At 38.4% G+C, this 16,965-nt stretch overlaps 1 protein-coding gene across 2 annotated transcripts in view; it reads left to right on the top strand.

Annotated features, from left to right (window-relative positions):
* The window catches only part of MRPL1 (mitochondrial ribosomal protein L1), a 66,743-nt gene that overhangs the window by 33,443 nt on the left and 16,335 nt on the right, over window positions 1-16,965 (top strand). For both annotated transcript variants that reach the window (XM_070394335.1, XM_070394325.1), the window contains exon 7: window positions 12,650-12,756. In XM_070394335.1, coding sequence (XP_070250436.1) covers window positions 12,650-12,756 — 107 coding nt within the window. The remainder of the gene's footprint in view (window positions 1-12,649; window positions 12,757-16,965) is intronic.

Below are 16,965 nucleotides of genomic sequence, written 5' to 3'. Positions count from 1 at the left end.
GATATTTATGCAATTTGATATGTATGCTATTTTGTTGTATTGACAACAAGCTTCAAAACCTCATATGTCAAATTTTCTGAAGGTGTTATCATAGATATTTTCACACTTAAAAATGTTGAATTTTGTGCCAAAAAAAGAGCATTTGCGGGAAGTTTTAATTCATTAATTTATTTTGAAGAAAAGTGCTGCTGAATACTTCGGGAAGCTTATGGTGAACATTCTCCATCTCAAGATACTTGTGAACAGTTTTAAATGCTTTAAAAGTGGTGATTTCGATGTGAAAGACAAAGAATGTCCAGGTCAACCGAAAAAGTTTGAAGACCAATAGTTACAAGCATTATTGGATGAAGGTGCGTGTCAAACTCAAAAACAACTTGCAGAAAGATTAAATGTTGCTCAGCAAACAATTTCTAATCATTTACAAGCAATGGTAAATATTTTAAAGGAAGGAAAATGGGTGCCACATCAACTGAACGAAAGACAAATGGAAAACTGAAAAGTCATCAGTAAAATGTTGCTTCAGTGGCATGAAAGAAAGTCTTTTTTGTATCGAATTGTGACTGGAGATGAAACGTGGATTTATTTTGAGAATCCCAAACGCACAAAATCATAGGTTGATCCAGGTCAACCATCAACATCGACTGCAAGGACAAAAAGCTTCGGAAAGAAGACAATGCTCTGTGTTTGGTGGGATCAGGAAGGTGAGGTGAATTATGAGCTTCTAAAACCAGGTGAAACCGTTAATACTGATCATTACTGACAACAAATAATCAATTTGAACCACATAAAATCACCAGAATGGGCCAGAAGACACAGGAAAGTAATTTTGCTTCATGACGACAAACCATTACACACTTCAAAACCAGTTAAAGACAGGTTAAAAGATCTCGCCTGGGAAGTATTAACCCACTCGCCATATTCACCAGACCTTGCTCCTTCAGATTACCACTTGTTCTGATCGATGGCACATGCACTTTCTGAGCAGCACTTCAAAACATATGAAGAAGTGGAAAATTTGGTCTCTGAATGGTTTGCCTCAAAACAAGAAAAGTTCTGTTGGGACGGTATCCACAAATTACCTGAAAGATGGGGGGAAGGTATAGATAGCGATGGACATTACTTTGAATAAAGCACTTTTGATATTTCTCTTGAAATTATTGTGTTTTCTTTGATTATAAAATCCGCATTATTAACTGATAATACCTAGTAATCTTACCTCCTTTCTCAGTAGCTATTCCTTCTTTGTTTTCCCTAACTTCCATTATTTGACTTGCTTTTTCCCTGCGATATTCTCTAGTAAAGAAGAAAAGAGTAAGTACATCTTGGTGAAATACCTGACAATATAGTTTCTTACATGTTATGTTCATTGTGGAAATCAAATTAGAGGAAGAGAAAGTAACAACAAGGAAAAAGGAGGAGAACATAAAAGTACAGCGAAAAAGGAGAGCAATTACATAGCAATAAGGGGAGCAAATCCCTAGAAATAAGAGTGAAGATTTAACATTGGGTTATACTGAAAAACAGAATAGATTAGTGGTTAACATAGACCTCTCTCAGACTCGGCTTTGACACTTACTGTGACCTTGAACAAATTATTTAAAACATTTTTGTGCCTCTGTTTATTCATTTACAAAATGGGTTTTATGCTCCCCATGTTGTTTTTGTTATATAATGTATGCAAGAGCTTTACATAACCTGGGTATATAGCAAGTTTATAATATATATGTGCTTTGGTTATTATTGACTCCCTACAAGTTCTAAAGTAACTATTCATGCTCCATAATTATTTTAGAACTCATTCTTTTTCATGTCTTCAAATATCATTCTTACCTTCATAACTCATTTATTGAATAAGCATATAATATTGAGTGCCTACTACGTTCCAGGCAGTACACTGAATACTGAGGATTGAAAGATGAAACGTAGTTCCCATCTTTAAGAAGGTAAACATTGAACAGTGAGAGAATGAGAACAAAATGCTATACTAAATGCAGAAAGTGTACCAGTAGAAAAGGTGCAATGCACTGAGAGGAATGAGGGACTACTTTGTAAAATCAGGTCATGTAAAGAAGGTACCCACTATGTTGAGCATTTAAGCACGAATAGGCATTTTCTTTCCCAACATGCCTGGGGAGAACATTGCAGGTAGAGGAAATGGCCTGTATTAATGCACAAAAGTATGAGTGAGCCAGTTATGCTCAGGAAATTAAAAGTAGCTTTCTATCGTTTGGTACATAAAGTATTATCAGATTGTGGTGGTCACTGAGGTTAGACAGTGATAGGCAGTGGGCCAGATCACAGAGGGCTTTGTGTACGATGCCACGGAGATTTGATTTTATCCTCTATGCAGGTAGGAGCCATTGAAAAATTGCTTGGAAGGATGATATAAGATTTGCTTATTAGAATATGTGCGAGCTGTGTAAATGATAGAGTGGTGATTTGAGGACAGTGAAACCTTAAGAACAGAGACCAGTGAGGAGGCCAATGCAGTAGGCTAGGTAAAAGATGGATAAAGACAGAATCTGAACAGTGGCAGTAATGACAGAGAAGAGAAAGGCTGTTGTGGGATATGGAGGAGGTAGAAATAACAGGAATTATTGATTAGCTGTTGGGGTAAGGGAAAGGGAAGAATCTGGAATGATTCCCTAATTTCTGTTTTGAGTAGCACAGTGAATACTATTTTGATGGATACACAGGAGATGAAGCAGATTTGGGTGAGGAAGGGAGGATAGAAATAGGCTGGCACAAACTTATTGTTTTCCTGGAAGAAGTCAGTATTAAGATGAAGTAGGTTGTGATAAATAAATGTGGACATTGTAATCTCTAGGACAAATGAAAAGCATATACACAAAAAGAGATATATCTTCAAATTAAATAGAGGAATAAAAGTGATATACTAAAAACTTTTTCTTTAAAACAAAAGAAGGCAGTAAAGAAAGAACAGAGGAACAAATGAGATGAGACAAATAGAAAATACATTAAAATAAAGACCTAAATCCAGCCTATCAAAATTTAGGTTAACTGGAAATGGTATAAACACTTCAACCAAAAGGCAGAAAAGATAAGACTACAAAAAAGCAATCCAATTATATGTTGCCTACAGAAGACACACTTGATATTCAAACACAAATAGGCTGGAAGTAAAATGAAAATTAAAGATATACCATGAAAACAATAAGTGTTAGAGAGTTGGGTTAACTATATTAATATCTGACAAAATAGACTTTTAAGACAAGGAATTTACTAGAGAAAAAGATGAATGGATATCTTATAATAATAAAAGGACATACTCATCTAAAACAGAGCTACAAAATACATGAAGCAAAAATTGACAGAATTGAAGGAAAAATGGACTAATCATCAAGTACAGTTAGAAATTTTATTATTCTTTTCCCAGTAACTGATAAAATCTATATATATAAAAGACTAAGTGACTGTTATGACTGGTCAACCAGTTGCTATGGCGTGCACTGACCACTAGGGGGCAGATGCTCAATGTAGGAGCTGCCCCTTGGTGGTCAGTGCACTCCCACAGCCAACCTCCCAACGGCCCCTTTTCCCCCCTGCCAGCCAACCTCCTGTGGTCCTTTCCCCCCTGCCAGCCAATCCCCAGCAGTCCCTCCCCCCCTCTTGGCTGGTCAACTTCCCACAGCCCCTCCCCCGATGGCTAACCTCCTGTGGTCCCTTCCCCTGGATGGCCAAACTCCCGCGGTACTTCCCCCTGGTCCCTGATCGGGGGGGCCAGCCAGCCAACCTCCCAGGGTCCCTTGCCCTGGCCAGCCAGCCCCCTCATAGGCCTCGATCGCCGGCCAGGCTGAGGGACCCCACCTGTGCACGAATTTGTGCACCGGGCCTCTAGTCTATAGATAAGAAAAACCATAAAGATATAGAAGACTTGAGTAATACTATCAACAAACATGGCCAATTTCTACGTATAGAACACTTCCCCCAACAATGAGAAGTGTTGTTTGGTCTACACTTTTCAAGTGTAGATGAAACTTTCACCAGGTTAGACCATTTATTGGGTTGTAAGGAAAGTCTTAATACATTTAAAAGTATTGAAATCATACAGACTGTGTTTTCTGATCATAATAGTTAGATCAGTTAACCAAAAGAAATATGAGAAATCTCCAAATACATTAAAATTAAAAAACATATTTCTAGATAACTGATAGATCAAAGAAGAAATCCCAGGGTAAATTGGAAATGTTTTGAACTGAATGACAATGAAAACACAACATATCAGAACTAGTGGGGTGTAGCTAAAGCAATAATGTAATGCATACCTTATAATGTGTAAAGGGAAATTTATAGTTTTAAAGTCTAGTTTAGAAAAGAAAGGTTTAAACTCATTGTTCTAAGCTTTAACCTTAAGAGCCTAGGGAAAAAAGAAACAATTTAGCCCTTTGCACTCCGAACCATTCTGGACATTGGCTACCAGCTACTTTGCGGCAGAAACGTGCATTTACAGACCCTCGTGTTATTTAGTATAATTTTGGAACCAAGTAACGTATTATAATGATATTGGACTTATATGAATTGGGTTACATCGAGGAATGTATATTTGCAAAAAAAACAATATTTTATTGTTTATAATTTTGTGCAGTATGATAAGTTTAGTAACACTCCCCAATATGCATTGCAGGCTGATTAGTGCATGTTTGACAGTAATAAGTGGTTTGACGCCTGCCACCAGGTGTTTTCCTGTTAGAACACACAATGCAGTCCCATTTTCTTTGTCCCACATCGGGAATATGTAGTTTATTGTTTAATCCGACACAAAACCCGCTGACATTTCTTGTATATATCTTAGTAATTTTACGATATTTTGATTTAATTTCTTGTGCCATTTCAAGATAAAACTTCAGGGAAACATGCATGTCTCAAAAAGTTGCGTTGAAATAACTCAATTCCCCGTAATCACTAATAAACTGCAATGTCCTCTGAGAGGGGACATCCGAGTGATATGCTAGAATTCCGATGTCCCCTGAGAGGGGACAGCGGAATGCAAAGGGTTAATAAAAAGAAGAAAATAATAAATAGAGTGGAAATCAGTGACATAGAAAAAGGGCAAATAATAGAGAAAAACAATGAAAAGAAAACTGATTCACTGAAAAGATCAATGAAATTGATAAAATTTTAGCTGGACTGATTTCTTTAAAAGAGAGAATGCAGATTATCAAAATCAGGAATGAAAGGGGGACCTCAATACCAAACCCATAGACATTAAAAGATAATAAGGTGATATTATGAAAAACTTTATGCCAATAAATGTGGCAACTTACACGAAATGGGCAAATTCCATGAAAAATAAAAATTTCCAAAAGTATCCGGAAGAAATAAAAATATCTAAATTTATGTCAAGTAAAGAAATTGAATTAGTTAAGTCTATTTTCCACAATGAAAATTCAGGCCCACGTGACTTCTCACTGGTGAATTCTGTCCAACACTTATGACAGAAATACCAATTCTTCATGACCTCTTTTTAAAAATAGTGGGAAAGGAACACTTACCAACTCAGTTATGAGCTCAGTATTACCCTGGTATCAAAGCTAGACAAGGACATCACCAGAAAAGAAAACTACAGATTATTATCCCTCATGAGCAGAAGCAAAAATTCTTAACAATTAATCCTTAATTAAATCCTGCAGTGTGTGTGTGTGTGTGTGTGTGTGTGTATACACACACATATATATATAAAGATTAGTAAACCTTAACCAAGGAGATTTAGTCCAGGAATACAGTTAATTTAACATTTGTTTGACTTCAATATAGTAGGTCAACAGAATAAAGGATAGAGACTTTAAGATCATTTCAGTAGATGAAAGAACTTGACAAAATCAAATACCCATTCATGGTAACTAGAATTATCCGAATACTAGAGGCCCGGTGCACGAATTCGTGCATGGGTGGGGTCCCTAGGCCTGGCCAGATATTGGGGCCATCTTGCCCACTCCTGATTGGATCTGGGCCAATCGGGGATGGCTGGCTGGGGGGAGGGACTGTGGGAGGTTGGCTGGCTGGGGAGAGGGGTTGTGGGAGGTTGGCCAGCTGACCTGGGGGAGGGACCACGGGAGTTTGGCCAACCGCGGGAGGTTGGCTGTGGGAGCACACTGACCACCAGGGGGCAGCTCCTCCATTGAGCGTCAGCCCCCTGGTGGTCAGTGCTCATCATAGTGACTGGTCAACCGGTCATTCTGGTCGTTCAGTCGTAAAAGTCGCTTAGGCTTTTATATATGTAGATTAGGAATAGAAGTGAACTTCCTCAAGTTGACCAAACACATCTAGAAAAAAAATCAACAGCTAATGTTATTCTTAATGAGGAGACCATTAAGACTGAATGCTGCCGAAACCGGTTTGGCTCAGTGAATAGAGTGTCGGCCTGCGGACTGAAAGGTCCCAGGTTCGATTCCGGTCAAGGGCATGTACCTGGGTTGCGGGCACATCCCCAATAGGAGATGTGCAGGAGGCAGCTGAACAATGTTTCTAACTCTCTATCCCTCTCCTTTCCTCCCTGTAAAAAATCAATAAAATATATTAAAAAAAAAGACTGAATGCTTTCTACCTAAGGCCAGGAACAAGGCAAAGATCTCTGCTCTCATCACTTACATTCCACATTTTAACAAGTCAGAGGAGTAAAGGGCATGCATATGGGAAAGGAAGAAATAAAAACTTTTAATTCCTAGGGAATATGATCATAAGATGTTCTAGAAAATGAATTCTAACAAGTGAATTTAGCGGGGTTACAAATACAAGATCAACATACAAAATCAACTGAATTTCTAGTACTAGCAATACACAATTAAAATGAAGTTTATAAAACAACTCCATTCACAAGGACATTAAAATAAAATACGAATAAATTTAACTAAAGATATACAAGACCTATTCAGAGAAAATTACTAAATGTTGCTGAAAGTTTAAGGAATACATAAATAAAGGGATATATACCATGCCTATGAATTTGAAGTATAATATTGTTAAGATGGAGTTCTCCCCACATATTTCTATAGATTTAACATAACCCTAATCAGACTTCCAGAAGGCTTTAAAAAGTTTTAAAGAAATTACAATCTCATTCTGATGTATTTTATTTTTCATTTATTTATTTTTTGTTAATCCTCACCCGAGGATCTTTTTCCATTGATTTCCAGAGAGTGTGGAAGGGGAGACAGAGAGAGAGTAACATTGATGTGAGAGAGACACATCAATTGGTTGCCTCCCACACACACCCCAACCAGGGCCAGGGATCGAGCCTGCAAGTGAAGTACGTGCCCTTGACTGGAATTGAACTCAGGACCCTTCAGTTCACAGGCCGATGCTCTATCCACTGAGCCAAACTGGCCAGGGCTCATTCTGATATTTAAATGGAAAGACAAAGAACCTGGAATAGAAAAATGATTTTTAAAAGGAAGAACAAAATTCTTCAAAATTTCATTATCTGGTTTCTTTACTAGAGAGCTATAGTAATCAAGAGGGTGTGGCGTGGCATAAGGATGGATGTATACTAGTATAAATAAGCATTGAGAGTTCAGAAATGACCCAACCCTAACGGTCAACTTGGTTGATTTTTTGTATCCTCACCCTAGACTTGTTTCCATTGATTCTACAGAGAGAGGAAGGGAGAAAGAGAAACATCAAACATCAGTCGCCTCCCCATATGCCCCTACCAGGAATTAAACCCACAACTTGGGTATGTGCCCTAACTGGGAATTGAACCTGAGGCCCTTCAGTGCATGGGAAGACACTCTAACCAACTGAGCCACACCGGCCAGGTTAGGGTCAACTGGTGTTTGACAGAGGTACCAAAGTTATATAGAAAAGAATGGGTTTATCAATGAATGATGCTGAAATTACTGAGTATCCCTCCCCTCACATCAAACACAAAAATTAATTCAAAATGGATCATAGTCCTAATTGTAAGGGCTAAAGCCATGAATTTTTAAAATTTCTAGGAGAAAATCTTTATGACCTTGGATTAGGTAAGGATTTCTTAGGACACAAAAAGCACAAGCCACAGAAGAAAAAGTTGTTAAATTGGACTTTATCAAACTTAAACTTTTTACTCATGGAAAGACACCGCTAAAAATGGAAAGACAAGCCACAGATTGGGGGGAAAATACTTACCATACTTATATCTAACAAAGGACTTGTATCCAGAATATATAAAGAACTCTTATAACTCAGTAACAAGACTGTCTAATCGAATGTTAAAGAGAGGAGGCTAAAAAATTGAATAGACACTATACAAAAGAATATATGCAGTTGGCCATTAAGAACATGAAATGATGCTCTCAACATGTTGGTCATTAGGCAAATGCAAATTCACAGCAAGAGAAAGAGAGATAGAAAAGGAAATATATAAGGTCAAAGGAAGATTGTGTCTTCTTTAGGATAGAACTGGCTTAACAACTCAAATACATATATTATCCCCAGTCTCTCACTTTTTTTTTAGTTCTTATTTCTAACTGTATACAGTATCCCATCAGCACCTTCACATCATTATATTTTAACTAGTGGCCTGGTGCACAAAATTCATGCACAGGGGGGTGTCCCTCAGCCCGGCCTGCACCCTCTCCAATCTGGGTCCCCTCGGGGGACATCCCTCTCGCAATCTGGGACAGCTGGCTCCTAACCGCTCACCTGCCTGCCTGCCTGATCGCCCCTAACCACTCTGCCTGTAGGCCTGCTCGCCCCCAACTGCCCCCTGTTGCCGGCCTGATCGCCCCCAACTGCCCCCCTGTCAGTCTGCTCACCCCCAACTGCCCCCTGCCCCCGCTGGCCTGATAGCCCCAAACTGCCCCCCCACAGCCTGCTCACCCCCCACAGCCCTTTCTGCTGGCCTGATTGCCCCCAACTGAACGCCCCCCCCCCCGCCAGCCTGCTCGCCCCCAACTGCCCCTCCCCCTCCCGCTGGCCTGATCACCCCCAACTGCCCTCCCCTCCTGGCCTGATTGCCTTTAACTACCTCTGCCTCGGCCCCATCACCATGGCTTTGTCTGGAAGGATGTCCAGAAGGTCTCCCGGTTTAACTAGCATATTACCCTTTTATTAGTATAGATACAGAATTACAGTAGTTCCCTTTCCTCATTAAGCCCTATTTTTCCCATTTCATTATCACTATAACATCACTATGATATCAGACTCAAAATTATGAAGTAATTTATTTGCTCATTCTTTCAGCATACATTTGTCATATTGTATTCCTTTTTCTGTATGTATCTATGATAAAATGGAATTTACGTATTTGGGACAGTAAGAGGTTAACAACAGTAACTAATGATACAGAACAGTGATAACAATATGTAATAAAAGTTACGTGAATGTGGTCTCTGATAATAGAGACAGCTATTAACTGTCTAACAGGCAGGTAGCATATACAGCTGGGGTGTGCTGGACAAAATGGTCATTCACGTCCCATTGGGACGTAGTGGATGGTGTGAGGTTTCATTATGCTACTTAGTACAGCATGCAATTTAAAACTTACGAATTTTTTATTTCTGGAATTTTTCGTTTTAATATTTTTGAACTGCAGTTAACCATGGATAACTGAAAGCATGGAAAGCTAAATGGTGGATAATGGGGGACTACTGCATTAGCATCTTACTGTTTATTATTATAATATATGTCAGGTCCTCAAACTACGGCCTGCGGGCCACATGCAAATACAAATATTGTATTTGTTCCCATTTTGTTTTTTTACTTCAAAATAAGATATGTGCAGTGTGCATAGGAATTTGTTCATAGTTTTTTTTTAAACTATAGTCCGGCCCTCCAATGGTCTGAGGGACAGTGAACTGGCCCCCTGTTTAAAACGTTTAAGGACCCCTGAATATGTCATACTATTTAGTACCCAGTTATATCAGAATATGATACTAAAAAAACCCCTGTTTTTCAGTAGTTGCTTCTGACCATCCCTTTTCTCCTAATTAGATTTAAAGCTCCTTGTGAGTAAAGTGCTCCTGAGCCATACGGAATGACTCAGATGATCCTTAGAAGTAATACATGCTGAGTGTATATTGTGCTTTCTATAGAATAAAGCTTTTAAAAAATTTTATTGGGGTGACATTGGTTAATAAAATTATGTAAGTTTCAGGTGTCCAATTTTATGATACATCATCTGAATGGTATATTGTATTGTGTGTTTACTACCAAAGTCAAGTCTCCTTTCATCACCATTTATCCATCCTTTACCTTTTCCTTCCCTCCCACCCCCCTTTTCCTCTGGTAATCACCATACTGTTCCTATGAGTTTTGTTTTTTGCTTAATCCCTTCACTTTTCCACCCAGGCCTGCCCCCCTCCTCTCTAACAGCTGTCAGTTTGTTTTCTGTATCTGTGAGTCTGTTTCTATTTTGTTCACTAGATTCCACATGTAAGTGAAATCATATGGTACTTGTCTTTCTCTGACTGGCTTATTTCCCTTAACATAATACTCTCCAGGTCCATCCATGCTGTTGCAAAATGTAAGATTTACTTCTTTTTTATGGCCAAGTAGTATTCCATTATGTGAATGTACTACAGCTTCCTTTTTTAAAAATATATTTTTATTGATTTCAGAGAGGAAGGGAGAGGGAGAGAGAGAAACATCAATGATGAGAGAGAATCATTGATTGGCTGCTTCCTGCATGCCCTCTATTGGAGGTTTAGCCCGCAACCTGGCATGTGCTCTTGACCGGAATCGAACCCAGGACCCTTCAGTCTTCAGGCCAACACTCTGTCCACTACCACAGCTTTTTTATCCATTCATCTACTGATGGGCACTTGTGCTGCTTCCAAATCTTGGCTATTATAAATGACACTGCAATGAACATAGGGGTGTGTATATTCTTTTGAATCAGTATTTCAGTTTTCTTTGGATATATTCCCAGAAGTGGAATTGCTGGGTCCATTTTTAATTTTTTTGCTTTTCACAGTGGCTGCACCATCTGCATTCCCACCAACAGTGTACAAGTGTTCCCCTTTTCTCTGCATTCTTGCCAACACTTTTTTGTTGATTTATTGATGATAGCTATTCTTGCAGGTGTGAGGTGTTATCTCATTGTGGTTTTAACTTGCATTTCTCTGATGATTAGTGACATTGAGCATCTTTTCACATGCCTGTTGGCCATCAGTATGTCCTCTTTGAAGAAATGTCTATGCAGGTCCTTTGCCCATTTTCTTACAGTAATTGGATTGTTTGTTTTTTTGGTGTTGAGTTGTGTAAGTTCTTTATAAATTTTAAATATTGACTTATGGGAAGAATTGCTGGAGATGCAGTAGTGATAGTGTGTCTTTAGTAGCACATTCCTTATTTTACTTCTTACCCTTCAAATTATTCACAAAATCGAAAAATTTTCAAGTTACTTGTACTGTAGAATATTAAAAATATATATTTTTATGTATTAAATTCAAGTTAAAATTTTAATGACTAATGATTAGGAAAATTAACTTATGTTTGGAGTCTCCTATGTGATCCTTTGAAAATTCTTATTTTTTTAACCTTGATTCTGTTTTTCTCCTTTCTGTATTCAATTGCATCCTTTTTTTTTTTTTTTCATATTAAGGGATGACAAAGTGACATTAGAATTCAATAAATTACTTAACTCATTTTTCATGCCAGCTTTGTACAGTAATGAGCTGTATCATTCACTGTGATGTTATTTCTGCTGCTAAATCTTGCTACTTTTCCTAGTTTCTTCCTTTCTTTATGGTAAGGCAGGTCAGGTAAATTTTACACAAAGGTAGGTAAAATGTTCTTAAAAGATTTCAAGACTCCACTGTTACCTTTTATTATGGACTAGAGGCCCAGTTCACGAAGTTCATGCATGGGTAGGGTCCCTAGGCCTGGCCAGTGATCAGGGCCCATTGGAGCCTTCTTTTCCCGGCTGCCGGCTGCTGGCCGGGGTCTTCCTTCGTTTCGTGCCACCCCCTGGTGGTCAGCACACATCACAGTGAGTGGTCGAACTCCCAGTTGGTTGAATTCCTGAGGGGACATTTTGCATATTAGCCTTTTATTATATAGGATTGTTTTATAGATTTTATTTTAATTTGTCATTAGTGTTTCTAAAGTAGGTAAGTAGCATAATTACACATACTTTTTTATTAGTTACCTATTACTGTGCAGCAATATTACCATAAATTTAGTGGCTTAAAACAACACACATTTATTATCTCAGTTTTAGGATCTTGGGTTTCAGTCAAGGTGTAGAGTAGGGCTGTGGTCTCATCTGAGATTTGACTGGGGAAGGATTCGCTTCTCTGTTCATGTGACTTTTTGGCAGAATTCAGTTCCTTTCAGGCTGCTGGACTGAGGGTCTCAGTTTTTTGCCCTGTGGCCTTCTTCATATGCACCTCATAACATTGCAGCTTGCTTCTTCACAGCCAGTAGGAGGAAAGTCTCCTCTAAGATAGGCATTGCAGTTCTTTGTAATGTAATCATGTACACATAATCATCCTGTTGGTTAGAGCAAGTTGCAGGTCCCACCCACTCTCAGGGGGAGGGGATTACGCAAGGGCATAAACTTCAGGAATTGGGACCACCCTGGAGTATCTCTGCCACAACTTATTTAGTATGTCTTACCATGAGATTAATACTTTTCGTATTCATTAGTTTTTGCTACTTGCTTAGATGGAATGATTAACTTTGGATATTTTATTTTTCTAACCAGATTCTATTGGCCGTGACATCCCCAAAATGCTTGAATTATTTAAAACTGGAATTGAAATTAAGGTAGATGAAGAAAGGGAGAACTTTCTCTCGACCAAAATAGCAACAGTAAGTTAACAGTGGAAATTATTCAGTAACCCTTTTATATATTTTGCTTAAGTGATTCATTAATAACTTATAATATATCAGTCCTTTGAATTTGTTCTTGTCACTAGCATTAGGAGTGGCACATAGATAATTTTTTTATTGATTAAACTCATAAATTTTAATGGTACTATAGAATTTCTTCCTTTTGAGTTATGTGCTACCCACTGACATTTACTTGTACTTTGCCTTATTTCATTATTCTATATATGTTATTTCTGTTCCTAATAAAGTAGGGTCTAGATCTTATGTATGCCCTATAAGACTTTGCATAATGCTGAGCTCATAATAGGTATTTAATACTACTTTAATGGAATTGAGTAATTTACTTTATTTTTTACGAATTATTTCTGATTATCTCTGAGTGGGTTTTAAAACCTTTTTGTCTATTTACAGAAGATGCTAGAAATCAATTTCCAAAGCTACTTTTAGGAAACTACTATAGATCTGTCAGATTTTTACAGGATTATGTTTTTAAATACACAGCTATTTGCAAATATCTTTTTAAAAATATATTTTTATTGATTTCAGAGAGGAAGGGAGAGGGGGAGAAAGATAGAAACATCAATGATGAGAGAGAATCATTGATCGGCTGCATCCTGCATGCTCCCTACTGGGGATCGAGCCCGCAACCCGGGCATGTGCCCTTGACTGGAATCAAACCCAGGACTCTTAAGTCCACAGGCCAAACCAGCTAGGGCTGCTAATATCTTTTTTATATTAAAGAATCGCTAAAATATCTATTTAATGTGTGTAATTTTATTCTGTGCAATAACTATAGGGATAATAATTATATTGATAGCAAATTTTAAATTGCCTACCAAGTGCCAGGCACCATTCTAAACACTTTTTATATATTCTATCTTTTAATCCTCAAACCTGTGAAAGGTAAATTATCCCCATTTTGTAGATGAAGGCATGGAAGCCCAGGGAGGTTAAATACTTTTTCCAAGGTCCCACAGGTAGTATAAGGCAGAATAGGTATTTGAATCTTGGCAGTCTCCTCCAGAGTGCAGGCTCTTTACCCCTGTACCATCCAGCCTCATGGCTGGAATTACTTGAATAGCTGTTATTCTTCCTCCCATCCTACTCCTAAGAGGAATTACACATTATATCCAACAGGTAGTAGTCCAAGCTAATTGAACTGTGCCCACTGTAGATCATCAGAAATGTAGAAAAAGTGCTCGGATAGTTTTATGGGAGGAAAACTTGCTTTAGAAAGGGGTAAAGCTGGTTTATTCCAGTCAGGGATTGGGAAACTGCTCATTGCCTTCATTACCATCAAAGCTCAGCTCCAGTTCATTTGGCTTTGAGCTGTGCTAGAACCTGATGTAGGAATTTCCTTGTTCCCCAAAGGCCCTTGGCAATGCTTCTTGTTTCTTAGGGATGACAACATTGTAATGTAAAAAAAAAGAAAACAAATACAAATTTTAAGAGAATATGCTAGAGCTATAGAGACATGTGTTTGAATACCAGTACTGCTACTTAAGGAATGGCAGACTTTAAACAAGTTTCTTACTGTAGTTGTGTCTCACTTTTCCTCATCCATAAAACTTATATGGTAATATCTGTTTCACAATTTTATTTAAAGATTAAATAAAATTTTAAAATGGTAGCAGCTATTGTCGTTACTCTTTTGGTTGGACTTTTTGGGGCTATAGAATATCTTTATAAAACTCTTTATAGTTAGATTTTTTTCTTTTTAAGTAATATTTTCAGTATATTCAATAGTTAGTAGTTTATATAGATCCAGACTTAGAGTATACTAAGCCATGGCATCTTATTCATTCTGTTCAACAAATACCATAATGATTAAGATATGGGCTTCAGCTTAGCCAGTGTGGCACAGTGGTTGAGCATTGACCTATGAACCAGGAGGTCAGAGTTCGATTCCCAGTCAGGGCACATGCCTAGTTGCAGCTTGATACCCAATATGGGACATGCAGGAGGCAGCTGATCAATGATTCTCTCATCATCGATATTTCTGTCACTCTTTCCCTCTCCCTTTCTCTCTGAAATCAATAAAAATATATATTAAAAAAAAAAGACATGGGCTTCAGATCAGACTCCCTGGATCTTTTAGAGATATAATAATTTTTATAATGGAAAACAAATTATTCTGTGTGTTTAAAGTGAACCTTTTTGAATACTACTTAAATATTGTAGTATAATAATGGGTTTTAGATTCATACTGTCTGCTTCAAATCCTAGTTCCAGATACTCTGCCACCTTGCTCTCTGAGTTTCAGTTTCCCTCCATGTCCTGTATATGTAAAATGAAGTTAATAGTGGTACAGACTTTCTAGGCTAGGAAGGGGTAGATAAAATGACATGGTAATTATCAAAGACTTTCTATGTTGAAATGGAGTAATAGGAACCTGATTTATCCTCCTTCTGAAGCAATTAACATTACCTTGATATCAAAACCAGACCAAAATAAGAAAAGGGTAGTCCAGTATCATTCATGAACATAGATGTTGAAGTTATAAAATCAACAATAAAACAATTCCCTTTAAAAATCAGCAAAAGATTTAAACACACTTTACCAAGGTGTGACAAACACATTGGAAGATGCTCAACATTATAATCGTTAAGGAAATACAAATTAAAACCACAGTTATCCACTGGAATAACTAAAATTAAAAAGACTGTGACAAGTGTTGATGAGGACATGGAGGGACTGGAACGCTCATAACACTGCTGTGGAAATGTAAAATGATGTTGCCATCGGTTTGGCAAACAGTTTGGCAGTTGAAGAAGTTTAACATCCACCTCTTATATGATCCCACTATTCCACTTTTAGATAGTTACTCAGGAGAGATGAAAACATATCTCCATAAAAATACTTGTAAACAAATGCTTATATCAGAGTTATTTGTAATAGCTAAAAATGGAAGCATTCTACATATCTAGTGACAGATGAATGTATAAATAAATTTCGTTAGGTTTCTATAAAATTATTATTTTTTTAAAATCCTCACCCAAGGATGTTTTTCCATTGATTTTTAGACAGAGTGGAAGGGAGGGAGGAGGGATGTGGGAGAAGGAAGAGAGGGACAGAGATGTGAAAGAGACACATCGATTGGTTGCCTCCTGCATACTCTCTGACTGAGCCTGCAACCTAAGTACATGCCCCTGACCGAGAATCGAACCTGGACCCTTCAGTCCATGGGCCAATGCTCTTAACCACTGAGCCAAACAGGCCTGGACTATATCTCTATAATAGAATATTCTTCAGTAATTAAAAGAAACTACTGAGGCATGCTTTAACATGGATGAACTTAAAAATAATTATGCAGAGTAAAATAAGCCAGACAAAAAGGAGTGCATATTGTATGATTCTATTTATATAAAATTCTGGCAAATGCAAAATAATGTATAGTGACAGACAGAAAACAGATCAATAGTTAACTTTTGGACAAAGGTGGGAAGGAGGGATTAGGAATTTTGAGGATCAGTGACATGCTTGTTATCCTGACTGGTGATGGTTTCATGAGTATGTACATAGTTAACATATTAACACTTGAGTATGTATATATACATATAGATATATTTTTTATTGACTTCAGAGAGGAAAAGAGAAGGAGAGAGAGACAGAAACATCAATGATGAAAATCATTGATTGGCTGCCTCCTGCACGCCCCCAACTGGGGATTGATCCCACAACCCAGGCATGTGCCCTTGACCAGAATTGAACCTGGGACCCTTCAGTCCACAGGTTGACGCTCTATCCACTGAGCCAAACCGGCTATGGCAATATATTAACACTTTAAAGATGTGCAGCAGATCCCATGGAATACTATCTATACTAATAAAAGCCTAGGTGGCCTTCACGCTCTCACATCATCACAAGATGGCTAACCCCACATCATCACAAGATGGCCATCACAAGATGGCTGGCAGGGGAGGGCAGTTGGGGGCAACCAGGCCTGCAGGGGAGGGCAGTTAGGGGCAACCAGGTCAGCAGGGGAGGGCAGTTGGGGCCCATTGGGCCGGCAGGGGAGTGGTTAGGGGGCGATCAGGCATAAAGGCAGGTGAGCGGTTAGGAGCCAGCAGTCCTGGATTGTGAGGGGGATCCCAGATTAGAGAGGGTGCAGGCCGGGCTGAGGGACTCCCCCCCCCCCTCCCGCCCCGCGCGCAAATTTCGTGCACGGGGCTTCTAGTTTAGCAATAA

The sequence above is a fragment of the Myotis yumanensis genome, unplaced genomic scaffold (assembly GCF_028538775.1).
Source record: "Myotis yumanensis isolate MYYU_CA2020_CCGP unplaced genomic scaffold, mMyoYum1.0.hap1 SCAF_1, whole genome shotgun sequence".
NCBI classification, from domain to species: Eukaryota; Metazoa; Chordata; class Mammalia; order Chiroptera; family Vespertilionidae; genus Myotis; species Myotis yumanensis.
Note: the sequence above shows the minus strand (reverse complement) of the source record. Positions and strands in the feature narration are given on the sequence as shown.